The following is a 15,627-nucleotide window of genomic DNA, read 5'->3' as shown; positions in this document are numbered from 1 at the left end:
GGCTGAATTTGGGCACTAGGTAGCTAACTTTGGAGGGGGGAATGAGCCAAATCTCAATCATCTAGACTTGCCAGGTGTATTATGCCTTCATGAATATCCCATTTCCCAAACAATACTCCAACTTTTCCCCCAAATCTGAAAATTAAAACCTAAAGGATTGCAATTTAAGGCTTGGTCTACACTTAAAACTTAGGTTGACATAGCTATGGCGCTCAGGGGTATGAAAAATCCATACCTAACCCCTGGAGTATATGCAGGTAGGTCAACAGAAGAATGCTTCCATTGACCTAGCTACCATTGCTCAGGTAGGTGGAGTTCCTGCAGGGACAGTGAAATGCCTTCTGTCGCTGTTGTGTACACTACAGGTTGCAGCTGCATAGCTACAGCGCTATAGCGCCCGTAGTGTAGACCTGGCCTAAGAAAGATGATCTGTGATTGGACATAAAAAGCAAACACTCATTCATTTGTACAAACTGCTCTCAGGTTGATTCTGAAATAGAAATGTTTCATGAGGCAGACCACATCACTATGATTTACATGCCAATACCAATTTTGGCCTCTCCAGAAATACACAAAACAGGATGAGGTTTGCCAGAAAAGTCTCTGCGACCAACTACTTGCAAAAGGACCCTTCTTCCATAGGCCTTCTACCAGTGGATTTTCTGAGCCACAATCTCTGAGCAATGCATTTTTCTTTATCTGCGGTGGGTTTTTTGGTGAATTTATGGTACTCTGTCCCAAAGTTTTGTCATTAGTTCCTGGCCACCACCAGAAGTAATTGGCTTCCTCCCGCATCCATCATTGCTTGGTTAGCCTGCAGGATGCTTCTCTAGCTGACTCTTCCTTTTTCTTCAGTTGTTGTCTTTCTCAGTCTAAGCTTCTCATTGCAGGAGGCTGGCTGCAGTTGCTAATTTCCAAGCTAGCACTTCAATTTACATAGTGTTGTTTCCAAGTTACCTTCAGCATTAGTTGATATTATAACCAAAGATTTGATACCATACGCCATGTCCCCAGAATTGTACAACAAAGCCCAGCACAATGATGGAAAAAGCCCACCCTCACTGGGTGCTACACCAGTTTTTCCTTTTTCATAGACCAACCTAGAACACACGTGCACATATCTTTTTTTTTTTGGTAAACTGAGTTTTTAAATATTGATCAAAGAATTGCTAGCTGACTAAAGAGCCATTCAAACATAACTCTCACTTGTAGTGGCTGAAATTTTTCATACGATGGCTGTTCAGCGCTAACTTTGATATATGAAATGGGTCAGTGGTATGTGTCCAGCTTCTAATTGGTGTCCATGTCACAAAAATCACTGCCATAGTTGGCATTTTAGTTTATTTGTATTACCGTAGTACCTGGCATACACCAGGACTCTTCTGTGTTTGGCACTGTACAAACACACAACAGAAGGCCCAAAGAGCTTCCAATCTAAGTATAAGATGAGACAACAGATGTATACAGGCAGATGGGGGAGTTAAAAAAAAAACAAACAAAAAAAAACACAGTGAGACGGTATTGGTCAGAATGATAAGCAGTGGTTTCTGCACACTAGTCACCTACTGTTGGCAACATTTTTGTAAGCATCACAGCAAAGGAGAGTTTTAAGGAGGGTTTTGAAGGAAAACTATGAGAGAGCTTTGCAGATGTTTTCCAGAGCGTCTCCCAAGTGTGTGGGGCGGCATGAGAGACTCATGTTGGCAGTCTCAGCGAAGAGGTCACTGACAGAATAGGTTTGGCAGTTGAACTGTCCTTTCCCCTTCAGTGGGGTCCCTTCTGCTTTAGGTTCAGGTGTAAAGTGACAACATGGTTTAGGGACACTTTCACCACTTCTGTACTTCCTTTTCTAAAGATATCGGACTTCTGTTTTCTTGTTGTAATTCTTCTATCTTGGAGCTCTAAGTTCAGGTAAAAGTGGGCAGTAAAGGGTAGAGAAAAGCTGTCTCTCTGCCTATGGTTCTTATAAGTACTGTACATGAGCTAACATGGAAAAGCAGTTCACCGCAGCTGGATGCAGAATATTCTAAGCTATGTCTGCACTTAAAACACAACAGCTGCAGCTGCGCTGCTGTAGTGCTTCAGTGTAGACATTCACCACAGCAACGGGAGGGTTCTCCTGCCATTGTAGTTCAGGGGTGGGGAACCTTTTTTCTATCGGGACCACAGAAAAAATCAGTCGCGGGCCATACACAATCCCGCAGGGGATACGGAGGCTCGGTGCTTCCCCTAGGTTTCAGGGTGGGGCCAGAAATGAGGGATTCAGGGTGCAGGAGCGGGCTATGGGCTGGGGCAGCGGTTTGGGGTGCGGGAGAGGGTGAGGGCTGCGACTGGGGATGCAGGCTCTGGGGTGGGGCTGGGGATGAGGAGTTTGGGGTGCTGGGGCCAAGGGGTTTGGAGTGTAGGAGGGGCTTAGGGCTGGGGCAGGAGGGTGGGGTGCAGGTGGGGGTGTGGGTTCTGGGAGGGAGTTAGAGTGCGGGGGGGTTCCGACCTGGGTTCAGGGTGTTGGGGTGGGAGTTTGGGTGTGGGAGGGGGTTCGGGGTGCAGGCTCCGGCTGGGCGGCACTTACCTGAGGCGGCTTCCGGTCAGCGGTGCAACGGAGCTAAGGCAAGCTCCCTGCCTGTCCTGGCTCCGCACTGCTCCCAGAAGCAGCCGGCATGTCCGGCCCCTAGGTGGAGGGGCCAGGGGGCTGTGTGCGCTGCCCGCACCTGCAGGTGCTGCTCCTGCAGCTCCCATTGGCCGCGGTTCCCGGCCAATGGGAACCAGTGCTGGGAGCGGGGGCAGCACGCGGAGCTTCCCTGATCTCCCCTCCGCCCACAAGCTGCGGGGGGACTGGGGAGGGCAGTGCCGAGGCTCAGAGCTTCCGGCCTCCGGCGCAGAGACATGCCGCAGGCCAGATTAAATTAGGCAGCAGGCCAGATCCGGCCCGTGGGCTGGAGGTTCCCCACCCCTGCTGTAATTGATCCACCTCCCCAAAAGTCAGTCTAGCGCTGTCTACGCTGAGGGTTAGGTCAGCATAGCTGCATCTCTCAGGGGTGTGGATTTTTGATACACCTGAGAGACGTAGCTATGCTGATGTAAATTTTCAGTGTAGACCAGCCCTCCGTGTATGAAGACTACAAAGAGGGAACACTGTCAGTATAGAGAAGAACTGCCACATTCTTATGAGCAAAGAGACTTAGGCTTTGTCTACACTACACAGTTTTGTCGACAAAAGTCAGCTTTCGTTGACAAGACAGTGGAGGTGTAGACACTGAAATGCTCCTCCCACCAATGTAACTCCCCAGCGATGCTGACATAATAAAACCACCTCGACAAGAGGTGTAGGACTTATGTCGGTGTAGCTAGGGTAAGGCAGTGTCTGTGTAGACACTGTGTTCTTTACATCCACTGTTGGCTGTTGTTCTTGTCAATTTTATGGTTTCTGAGCCGTGAAATTGACAAGAAAGCCAGCTCCCCAGCCTGGCTGCTGCCAGGTCTCTGCTCCAAGCTGGGCTGCCACCCAGGCTCCTGGCTTGGTCTGCCACCTGGGCTCCCCGCTGGCATCCATGCTGCCCTCCAGGGTCCTGGCTCCCTGCTGGGAGCACGGCAGCTGACCAGACTTCCAGGGTTGATCTCCCTGCCATAGGCAAGAAGCCCCGGGCAGTTTCCCCTGCCCCGGCAGCTCCTCTCTGGGAGCAGGAAGGCAAGAAACCCCCAGTGGCTGGTGAGAAGCCCTGCGCCACTGCCCCCCAACACCTGGCTGGGAGCACGGAGGCGAGAAGCCCCGAGGGGCTGCCACCTTGCTCCTGGCTGGGAGCGCGGAGGCGAGACGTCCCAGAGGGTAGCCGAGCTCCCAGTGGGGAGCTGCACGAAGCTGAGAGTCCTGGCTCTCAGTCCCCCACACTGCCCCTCTTCAGTTGGTGGAAGCGCTCCTGGTGAGGCCACGCTCCTGGTGAGGCTACACACCACTGACAGAAGGAGGATAGTATGGACATCAGCCACTGGGGTAATTAATGCAGTGGCTGTAAGTCAACCTAACGTAAGTCAATTTAAGATTGTAGCGTAGAAATAGCCGTAGGCCATGTCTATGCTACCACTTTTGTCAGCAAAACTTACGTCACTCAGGGGTGTGAAAAAACACTCCCCATAGCAACATAAGTTTCCCCAGCATAAGTGGTAGTGTGCACAGTGCTATGTTGGTGGAAGAGCTTCTCCCTCTGACATAGCTTCCGCTGCTCATTGGAGATGGTTTCATTATGTTGACGGGAGAGCTCTCTCCCATTGGCATAGAGTAGCTACACGAACAATCTTACAGCAGCACAGCTGCATCGGTACAGCTGTGCCATTGTAAGGTCTCTAGTGTAGACATAGCCTTAAGAACTCTTAAAGAAACCTCTCTCGTCTTTGGTCTATTGTAAATGTGCAGTGAAGGAGGCAAACAGGATGCCAAATTATACATGTAGGGACATATAAATAAAAGGAAATAATCTATAACTTGTATAGCTATAATATTATCACCTTATAGAATACCTTAAAGAAGATAAACTGTAGTTGCAGAATGAGTAGCAGTGGTTGATGCTACATTTCAAAGTCTAAACATCTGGATTGTGTGATGTTTGAAAATTTTTCAGTTTTTTTAAAAATGTCCTTAACGTTGTTTCTAGGTTTAAAAAACCGCCCAAAAACTAAAGAGATTCTCCACCTGACAAGCTCTAGAGTGTAAATATTCATGACTCCGCCCTTCAGTCAAAATCCAGTATAAATGGAGCTTTGCATTGTGCCTCAAACCTAAAACACCTTGGCATCCTCAGACCAACAGAGGAGCAAACTTTAGAGTCTGTGGTCCTCCACTGAATATGCCTTGCCGGTAGCACCTAAATGTTTGCATTTTTGAACCGTTAGAATTAGGGTGACCAGATGTCCCAATTTTATAGGGACAGTCCCGATTTTTGCATCTTTTTCTTATATAGGTTTCTATTACCCCCCACCCCCGTCCCGATTTTTCACACTTGCTGTCTGGTCACCCTAGTTAGAATATATGATCTGATCACAACTGTTTGTTGTGGTACATGATGAGAGAGAGCAGTCTCTGATATAGCCAGGACCCAAAACATGTCAAATATTAAAGATTGGTATCAACACCTTCAACTGTACCCAAAAGTGAATTAAAAGATGCAGCAATATATAAAGGATTGGTTTAACGTGCTCTCTACAAGTATTGCCACCTAGCAATCTGGCTGCTGCATTTTGCATCAGCTGTAATTTATAGTTGGCTTTCAAGAGTAGCACTGTCACAACCTGGCCTGGTATTACACTGTACGGACATCAGTCTGTTATGAGTGGACCCAACTACTGTGTCTGGGTAGCATCTACTCACTGTTTCTAGCCCGGAATCTCTCGGGCATACTCCCCAGGCTTTGACCCCTTGTCTGAGCCCTTCCTTGGCATGTGGGACTATGCAGTCCCGCTATGCCTTGGCAATACAGTCCAGCTGCCGAAGACCCCTATCCCAGTACCTCAGATCTCCACAGACCCCAGTTGCTTATGCATACTCCCTCAGTTCCATCTAGGTGTGGTCACCCAGGGCTTCTAATTTAACCTCATTGCAGACAATGTGACACAAAAGCAAGGAACACAAAGGAATTTTTTAACCATAATTACTTTACTCTTAAAAGAATTCAAGAATTACAGATCTTAGAAAACAATCCTGAGATTGTTTGATCTCACACGTTCTGTGAGTTGGAAGTTTGTCTGCTTTTCAGGCTAGATAGAGCATTTCCTGTCATCTCATTCCTCTGCATGTCCAGCTTGTATGTCAAGGTGGCCTGTCCCTCCCCGTCCTTCAGTCTCTCCTTTTGCCATGTGACCAAGCTGATAGTCTGCAGATCTAAAGGGCACTTCTGTGTAGAAAATGCATTGTTTAGGGCAATTGGGCCAGCTGTTGAGAAACTATCAAAGTTGATGGCTTCAGATTGCTCTTTCAGTAAGCACCTTTCCTGGGCAGGGTGGCTATCTGCAATACAGTTCAATAGTATTGCCTGGGGCAAGGTTAGATGTCTTCAGTGCTCAATAGAAAATAAATGTTACAATAGAAAATAATCTACAGTTTTGTGCACACACATCCCACTCTTTCACAAGCACCGTATAGCACATATTACAGTAGTCCCATCTAGAAGTTTACAAGGCATGTGTAAAATGTTGATAAAGCAGTAAAAAATAGACTATAAGGGCAGACATCTCCTTCCAAGAATGCAAAATTAGGCATGGAGTTGCCAGTCATGGCTCCATAATTAAGATTTAGTTTAGTTTTCGCTTTTAAAGCAGGGATTTTGAACATACATACTGCCCGGACATAGTATTGCCTTAGATACTCTTTATGATAGGCAGCAGCAGTAGCACTGCTTTTTGTTAAGGTTGCCTGGTACTTCCCATTATAAGACCCCATTTACAGTTGCTTATGACTTTGTGGAACTTTATATGCAGCGTAGTTTTAGCCATGTCGGACCCAGGATATGGGAGAGACAAGGTGGGTCTATGAGCTGAGGGGTGAAAACATTATCTTTTATTAGATCAACTTCTGTTGATGAGAGAGACAAGCTTTCCAGCCACACACAACTCTTCTTCAGATCTGGGACAGGTTCTCCCAGCATCACAGCAAAATGCAAGGTGGAACAGATTGTTCAGCATAAATTAACTGTAATTGCCTTAATTCAGCTTCATTGGGAGGATTATGATAGTCATACATTTCATGATCACGTACTATTTTTTCCCCACAGGATTCCTGCCTTATTCAGTGCACTGGGTGGACCTGTTCTGGGGATGAATCAGGGTTGTGTAGTAAAGGAGGCTGCTGTCTGTAAGACTTCTGCCTCATTTGTTGCAGAAGCTGGAAGGTGTGTAGTGAATAAGGCAAGGCATTGCAGAAAGGGACGGGAAGGGAGTGTCTCATGGTTAAAAGAACAGGAGTACTTGTGGCACCTTAGAGACTAACAAATTTATTTGAGCATAAGCTTTCGTGGGCTACAGCCCACTTCATCGGATGCATGTAGTGGAAAATACAGTAGGAAGACACACACACACACACACACACACACACACACACACACACACACCATGAAACAATGGGTGTTACCATACACACTATAAGGAGAGTGATCAGTTAAGGTGAGCTATTATCAGCAGGAGAGAAAAAGAACTGTTTGTAGTGGTAATGAAAATGGCCCATTTCCAGCAATTGACAAGGAGATGTGAGGAACTGTAGGGGGGCGGGGGGGACAGTAGGAAGGAAACCCTGCAGTTCCAAATTTATTTGAGCATAAGCTTTCGTGGGCTACAGCCCACTTCATCAGATCCATGTAGTGGAAAATACAGTAGGAATATATATATGCATCCAATGAAGTGGGCTGTAGCCACGAAAGCTTATGCTCAAATAAATTTTAGTCTCTAAGGTGCCACAAGTACTCCTGTTCTTTTTGTGGATACAGACTAACACGGCTGCTACTCTGAAACCTCTCCTGGTTAAGGAACTTGAATGATGCCCTGAAGAATAGGACTCTATCCCTGACTGTGCCATGGAGTTCCTGTGTGATGCTGGGCACATCACTGAAACCGTACTTTTTACAGGTGGTCATTAATTGTGTTCCTCATTTTCTGTCACCCAGCATGATACCCTGGGGCCTGATTTGCAGAAGAGTTGAGTACTCCCAACTCCAATTTAAGTCAATGAGAGCTGTGCTTGAATATGTTAAGTGCTATACAATGCTATATAGTCTGAAAGCACAGGTCCTTGGTGTCTCAACTGGGCATCCAAAATTAGTGGATGCTTTTGACCTTAATCTCTCTCTAGCTCAGCTTTTCAGCTATAAAATGGGGATAAAACCATACTATCACCTCACAGGGGTTTTGTGAAGATAAATTAATTTTAATGTTTGAAGCACACATACTGTAATGATAAGCTCCATAGAAAATCCCTTGAGGAAACTAATAATTCTGTCTTTAGAGCAGGGTTTGAATTGTGTGTAGTAAATAAAGCCTAGGTCCACACATTGAACAATGAGGATAATACACAATATTGAATAGATATTCATCAGTGGCGCACGGTCCATTTTGTGCTCTGAATGAGGCAAGGCAGGGGTCCTGTAAAACCCAGTGGTATGTGATCATGAAATTGAAGATGGTATCATAATCCACACTCTCAAGGGGGCTGAATTAAGGTTGTACAGATAATCTCAATTCTGGTATTTCCTAACTTCTGAGTGCTTGACTTTACAACCTTAACAATGTTTAACATAACTTTGTGTAATTATATTAAGTATGTATGAAATAAAATTGAGGAGATTGAATCTCACTGGTAAATAGAGTGTTTTGGATAGTTGTATGTTTAGGCACATACAATATGTACCAATACAGCAACTTAGATGAATTTACTACGCACCATAACCTTGACAATATGCACAGAAATGTAAAATTCAGTCACTTTTACCATGGCTGCTGTGTCAAAAAAAAAAAACAAAAAAAACCCCATACCTCTTTAAACATACCATTAAACCTGATTAAACTTACTATGGTTGAAAAAGTGAACAGATATTAGTGTCCAAAATTTGAATGTTCATTGGCAACTCTAATTTTTTCATGCAGTAAATCAGATTTTCCCTCTTAATATAGAACAATTTGCTATAGCAAATTAAATGTCTGAATTTGTTTTGTGCCAGATAACTAGTATCTTCCTGTGTAAGTAACAAATGAAAAATTTTCCACCTACAGACACTTCTGAGCTTCTAGAGGGAGACAGATAAAGGGTATTATGTTTTACTAATGTAAACATTGATATTTCTGGCTTGATTTGTGCTCCTGGATCCATGAATGACAAGATAGATATTGAGTTCCTGTTTCTTAATATTCTTGTAACTGGGGTAGAATTTGCATTTTACTACTATTGCTTACTTTTGTGATACAGAATTTTCACATTTTATAGCATAAATACAGTAAAAGCTTTGTAATCCTGCATGTTTGGGGTGTGAGGGATGCCGGTAAGTGAAAAATACCGGTTAACTAAGAGAGGGGGAGTTTGGGTGCAGAAGGGGGCTCGGGGCAGAGGGTTGGGGCTTGGGGCAGGGGGTGTGGGGTGCCGGATCTGGGCGACAGTCACTTTGGGTGGCTCCCTGCAAGTAGTGACATGTCCCTGCTGCTCCTATGTGGAGGCGCAGCTAGGCGACTCTGCATGCTACCTCCGCCTGCAGGCGCCATCCCTACAGCTCCCATTGGCTGCGGTTCCCGGCCAAGGGGAGCTGTGGAGCCAGCACGCGGGACCGGGTGGGGGCAGCGCACAGAGCCACCTAGCTGTGCCTCTGCCTAGGAATAGCAGGGACATGTCGCCACTTCCAGGGAGCCACGCGGAGGCAGGTAGGGAGCCTGCCGGCCCCGCGCTGACCAAACTATAAAATGGACTTTCAATGAAGATCAGAAATGCCAATTTATAGAGCTTGCTGGTTGGTACAGGGCCGGATAACATAGCTTTTACTGTAAATCTTTCAGCACAAGACAGCCCTGTAATTATTCTGAGAATTTTTAAATAGATGAACTATGCTAGTGTTGGTAAAATCCTATACAAAGGGTTGAAATTTGCTTAATCTGTTTCATACTGGTCAATTAGTGTCTTATGGTTATCCGTGAAAACAGAATTCTCAATAATGAACAAAACCCCTCAGATTTAGTTTAGTTAAATTTACTTTAATATCCAAGTGACAGTGTAATTCTCTAAGCATCAGTGCTGGTTGGCACAGACAAAGATTAAGACTTCATTTCCTCCCTAATCAGGAAGTGTTTGAAAAGGAACAGTCCACCTGCGCAGCAGAAGAGCAACCTACAGAGGATGGGGTAAGTTGAGAATTAGACTATATTACAATGCCTCTGCTTCCTAGTTGAAGAAATGAACCTTCATTCAGATTTTGAGTGACTCATTCATGTACTTGTGATGGATCTTTTCACAAAGTCCTATACAAATATCCAGTAGAACTTAGCTTTTAATGTAGGATCATATCTTAAAACATTTGAAGCATATGAAGATGGCTGACTCAAGTTAAAATATTTAGTGTAGTTTAATCTGCCTACTATTTAACCACCATGTTTTCTTACAGCAAGGAGATGCCAACAAAGTTAAGAACAAAGGATGGCAGCAAAAGAATAAAGGAACCAAGAAGGCTTCAAAATCAAAGAAAAAGAAACCTTTGAAAAAGAAACCTGCTCCTCCTCCATTGCAGCAGCCAAAGCAGCAGAAGCAAAAGCAAGCTAATGGGGTATTTCATTGAAAGATTTTAAAGCCAGAAGGGACTGTTAAATCACCTAGTCTGACCTCCTGTATATCTCAGGCCATTAAATTTCACCCAGTTATCCCTATATTGAGTGCCAGGAACTTGTGTTTGACTAAAGCAGGGGTGGGCAAACTATGGCCCGGGAGCCACATCCGGCCCTTCAGTTTTAATCTGGCCCTCTGGCTCCTGACAGGGAGCAGGGTCTGGGGCTTGCACTGCTCTGCATGTGCTGAGGCTCTGCGCGGCTCCCAGACGCAGCAGCATGTCCCCCCTCTGGCTCCTAGGCTCCTAGGCCAGAGTGCCGCCCCCGCAGCTCTTATTGGCCGGGAACCGTGAGCATTCATGGCCTGCTGTACAGTTTCCATATCCAGATGTGGCCCTCAGGCCAAAAAGTTTGCCCCCCTGGACTAAAGCATATCTTCTAAAAAGGCATCCGGTCTTGATTAGAGGGCTTCAGGAGATGAAGAACCCATCACTTCCCATGGTAGTTTGTTTTAGTAGTTAATCAGTAATTAATCACCCTCATTATTAAAAATTTGAATTTGTCTGGCTTCAACTTCTATCCACTGATCCTTGTTAGGCCTTTTTCTGCTAGGTTAAAGAGCCCTTTAGTACCTGATATTTTCCCCCTGGGAAGGTACTTACACACTGTAATCAAGTCACCTCATAATCTTCTTTTGATAAACTAAACAGATTGAGCTCCTTAAATTTCTCAGCGTAAGGTAGTTTCTTCAACTCTCAAATAATTTTTGGGGCTCTTTTTGCACCCCCTCCAATTTTTCAACATACTTTTAAAAATGTGACACCAGAAGTGAATGCAGTATTTCAATATTGTTCTCATCAATAAAAGAAGTAAAATAATTTCTCTATTCCTATTCCCTTGTTTATATATCCAAGGATCACATTAGCCTTTTTTGCAACATCACCACACTGAGAGCTCATGTTGAGTCACTTGTCCATTATGACCCCTAGATCTTTTTCAGAGGTATTGTTTTCCAGAATACAGTCCCCCATTTTGTAGGTTGGGCTGCATTCTTTGTTCCTAGGTGTACAACCTTCCATTTGGCTATATTAAAAAACTTTGTTTTGAATTGGCCCAGCTTAGCAAGAGATCTGGGTCGCTCTGACTGCCCTGTCGTCATTTACCACTCCATCACTCTGTGTGTCATCTCTGAATTTTATCAGCTATAAGTTTATATTTACTTCCAGATCATTGATAAAAGTAATGAATAGCATTGGGCCTAGTACTGATCCTTGTTGAACTCTACTAGATACATCCCCATTCTATGATGATTCCACATTAACAATTACTATTTGAGGTCTGTTAGTAGTTTTAATCAATTTAACATGCTTTATTGATAGTGTATAGTGCACATTTTTAATCAGCATGTCATACAGTACTAAGTCAAACCCCTTACAAAAGTCTAACTATATTACATCTGTGCAGTTATCTTTATCAACAAAACTTTTAATCTTAAAGAATGAAATCAGGTTTGTTTGACAAGACCTGTTTTCCATAAAGCCTTGTTGACCAGCATTAATTATATTTCCATCCTTTAATTCTTTGTTAATAGAATCCCATTTCAGCTTTTCCATTACTTTGCCCGGATTGATGTCAGACTAACTGGCCTACAATTACCTGGGTCATCCTGCTTCCCATCTTCTGATTATTGTCACGCTAGCACTCTTCAAGTCTTCTGGAATTTCCCCGGCATTCCAAAATTTATTAAAAATTAACATCAACAAGCCTATACAGATCTATACAGCCAACTCCTTTAAGACAATTCGGTGTAAGTTGTCCAGGTCTGCTGATTTAAAAATATTTATTCTTGGCAAATGTTAAATAACATCCTGTTTAGTTACTATGGGACTGGAATGTACATCATCCCACTTCTTTCCAAATGCAGAGCAGAAGTATTTATTGAATTCTTCTACCTTTGTGCATCATTAACTATTTTACCATGTCTCCCGAGTAATGGGCCATTGTTAGGTTTTCTTTTGTTCCTAATATACTTAAGGAATTTTGTTTTTACTGTCCTTAGCCCCTTCGTGACTTGGATTTTTTTCCTTGATGTCATTAGTTTCCCTTATCAGTGTCTACAATTCCGTAACTCTTAATTTATATCAATTGCTATCAACATCCCTTTTTTGCATTTGTTTTATATATATAATTGCTGCCTTTGCTTTCTCACTGTACCAGGATGGACTTTGTGTAAAGTCTTTCTTGATTGTAGAATGGTAGCTTTTTGGCCATCTAACCAAAGTCTTCCTAAAGAACTCCCAGTTTTCATTCACCTTTTTCCTCCCAATCAATTCTACTCTTACTTTTCTTCTTCTTTGGAAAATTATTCCTTTTTGAAGCACTATGTTGTGTGTATTTTACTGGTTGGGACTTTTCTCCATGATCTGGTTACATTAAATATGGGTAAACAATCACTGATCCCAAGGCAACTACCAACTTCCAGTTCAATGACTAGTTCATCTATAATTGCCACAACGAGGTTCACAATAGTTACCTCATGTTGGGTGCAATAATTTTTGTGTTAAAAAATTATCTGACTTTTAGAAACTCTAATGGTGTTTTGGTATTGGCTGCATGAGACCTGCATGTGTTTCCCAAATTGAAGTCCCCATAACAGTTTTTTTTATGAACATGTTAGAGAGGTGTGTAAGGAGTAACTCTCCCTCTGCTCTGGTTTGATTTGCTTCTTCCTGGGCTTTGCTAGTGAATTGGGAGCATATGGATGAAAGGTATTTTTGTTTAACAGTTAAAAAAATTAGCCCAATACTAAGGGAATGACAAACACGACTGAGACACCAATTCTTAGAGAAATTCAATTAGAGCGTGACATTAATGTTGAAGAAGATACAGGGGAGGAGAAGAGATGGTTCTTTTTCAAATGATGTATTGCTGTGTAAAAGGTGTGTGCTGTCCCTGCTTGCCCCCTTGTGGCCATGTGCTTTGCTATGGATGCGCCTGATTAGGTTATCAATAAAATTAGCAAGGCTTTTATGTATCAAACGATGTCCCTTTTAGAGGGAATCACTTATTAATGGAAAATGTAATAAATTCAAGTAAGTCCTTTACCCGGGCTTCTTACCTAGAAGGCATATTTCATCTGAGTTTCAGTCCTGCCTGAGTCTATTCATCCCACTCTCAGGCACTTTATCTGCAAGGCACTTTCAATCGTATTTCCTTTAATGGAGCCAGGGCCCCTGCAGGGCCTTCCTGATTGCAGGTCTTCTCCAGGCAGCATGAAGCTCCTTGCAGGCTGGGCTCCCTACAGCTATGTGGGAAGTTCCTCCCTAAATTCCTTGTCCTGGGAGTTCTCTTGCTCTGTTCCGTGGGAGCTCCTCTCCCTTAGGAACACCTGAGTGCTGGTAGCCTTTTATCAGGTCCACGTGCTTGTTAGCCAATTAGATGCCAACCAGCCACTTAAGCAATAAATTATTTACAGGTGGGCTGAGATGGGCTTGTTCTCCTTACGCCCATCGTGGGTAGACTGGGCCCTAACTCCCCCTAAAGGGGTTAACCGCCCAATAACATGTGAATACAGAACTGGATTTTTAGAGCACTTCACGTATTAGTAATGAAAAGTGTGTATAATGGGGGACTCCCAATAGTGAACTAAAAATTGGTAGTTCCTAAATAGTGGACAAATATCCCAACTATTAAGTCTTTCAGTATTGCTGTCTCTGACATCACAACTCTTTTAGTACTTTAGGATGTTAATTCCCCCTATATATCAACCAGAAATGGTCTTGAAATCTGTTTTACATTTCGTTCAAAGAACCCTATCTGAAACAATGCAGTACCCACATGGTATTGCAGTGTCACATATTAGGTACTAGTCCTCAAGTGGGACTTAAGAGCCCATGGCCTTCAGACTTGGAGCACAGGAATGCTGCCCATGGGAATAACAGATTGTTTTGTTTTTGTTTAGGAAGTTGTAATAAGGGAGGAAGATGAAGAACTTTCTGATAAAGGAAGCGAGTCTGATGAAGAAGAAACTAACAGGGACTCTCAAAGTGAAAGAGATGATGGAAGTGAAAGAGACTCTGACAGAGAACAAGATGAGAAACAAAACAAAGATGATGAAGCTGTAAGTCTCACTTTGTGGTGAAGGGTGATTCTGCCTCTGGAGTTGTGGGGAAAATATATTTGTATCTCTTTAGCAACCACCTCAGCTGAACAACACAAGGATGAAGTAGTAGGATCAACTCTCTCAGGAGAAAATCCTATCAAGCCTTCCCCTTCCAGTGTGAGGGTTGCCATGATGCATGTCCCTTAGTGCAGTGTTCCCTAACAGAAAGGAAAGAGAGAAATGTTAAAATTACAGGACAAGAGAAATGAAAACTTCAATTTTAGCAGAAGAATGTACTAAAGTTTTTCAACTTAATTTGACAGTTAATCAACTTTGATGCTGTGAGATTTCAGTATAAAACCTCCCCTTAAATTTTAAATCCTTGATGCACAGTAACTATTATGCGTCGTATAATTCATTTTACACACACATAGCAGTGGGAGAAGTATGTGTGTGTATATAAGTTTGTATATGACATTTGGTAAGTTAGAATTATTGTGAATTTGGGTTGTACTGGCTCCAAGAGGTTTGTTGTGCTAGGGTCTCACACAATAAAATAATAGTCCGTTCTCCAGAGATCTTACAGTCTGAGGCTAGGTCTACACTGCAGCGGGGGTCCGACCTAAGATACGCAACTTCAGCTACGTGAATACCGTAGCTGAAGTTGCGTATTTTAGGTCGGCTTACCTGGCGGTGAGGACGCGGGAAAGTCGACCGCTGCCGCGCTGCCGCCGACTCCGCTGCCGCCTCTTGCCGAGGTGGATTTCCGGAGTCGACGGCAGAGCGATCAGGGATCGATTTTACCGCGTCTTCACTAGACGCGGTAAGTCGATCCCCGATAGACCGATTGCTACCCGCCGGATCGGCGGGTAGTGAAGACAAAGCCTAAGTAAGAAAACAGTTGGATGCAACAAACAGGGTGAGCACCAGGTAGTAGTGAGATAATTAAGTGTCTTGAACAATGGTCGTGGCCAACCAACTGCTTAGCCATTGATGAGTATTTTGTGGGCAACATTGAAAAAGTAAGTTTTGAAGAGTGATTTGAAGGAGAATAATGTAGTGGCCTTGCAGATTTTTACAAGGAGCGAGCACATTTTCAGAAGTGTCCATATGGCTGGTCTCATGTATTTCTTTGCCATTTGATTTTTAAGCATCAGGCTTTAGAATTTGAATCCTGTCTACATTTGCCTGTTTTTTGTACAATATGAAGCTTAGCACAGGCATTTACCATACTGTCTGTGTGCTGTTCT

At 43.7% G+C, this 15,627-nt stretch overlaps 1 protein-coding gene across 1 annotated transcript in view; it reads left to right on the top strand.

Moving 5' to 3' along the window:
- Positions 1 to 15,627, top strand: part of SEC63 (SEC63 homolog, protein translocation regulator) — a 113,018-nt gene that overhangs the window by 85,194 nt on the left and 12,197 nt on the right. Inside the window, exons 15-17 of the mRNA XM_065401045.1 lie at positions 9,799 to 9,858; positions 10,119 to 10,277; positions 14,237 to 14,395. Of these exons, the coding sequence (XP_065257117.1) occupies positions 9,799 to 9,858; positions 10,119 to 10,277; positions 14,237 to 14,395 (378 nt within the window). The remainder of the gene's footprint in view (positions 1 to 9,798; positions 9,859 to 10,118; positions 10,278 to 14,236; positions 14,396 to 15,627) is intronic.

The sequence above is a fragment of the Emys orbicularis genome, chromosome 3 (assembly GCF_028017835.1).
Source record: "Emys orbicularis isolate rEmyOrb1 chromosome 3, rEmyOrb1.hap1, whole genome shotgun sequence".
Lineage (NCBI taxonomy): Eukaryota > Metazoa > Chordata > Testudines > Emydidae > Emys > Emys orbicularis.
Note: the sequence above shows the minus strand (reverse complement) of the source record. Positions and strands in the feature narration are given on the sequence as shown.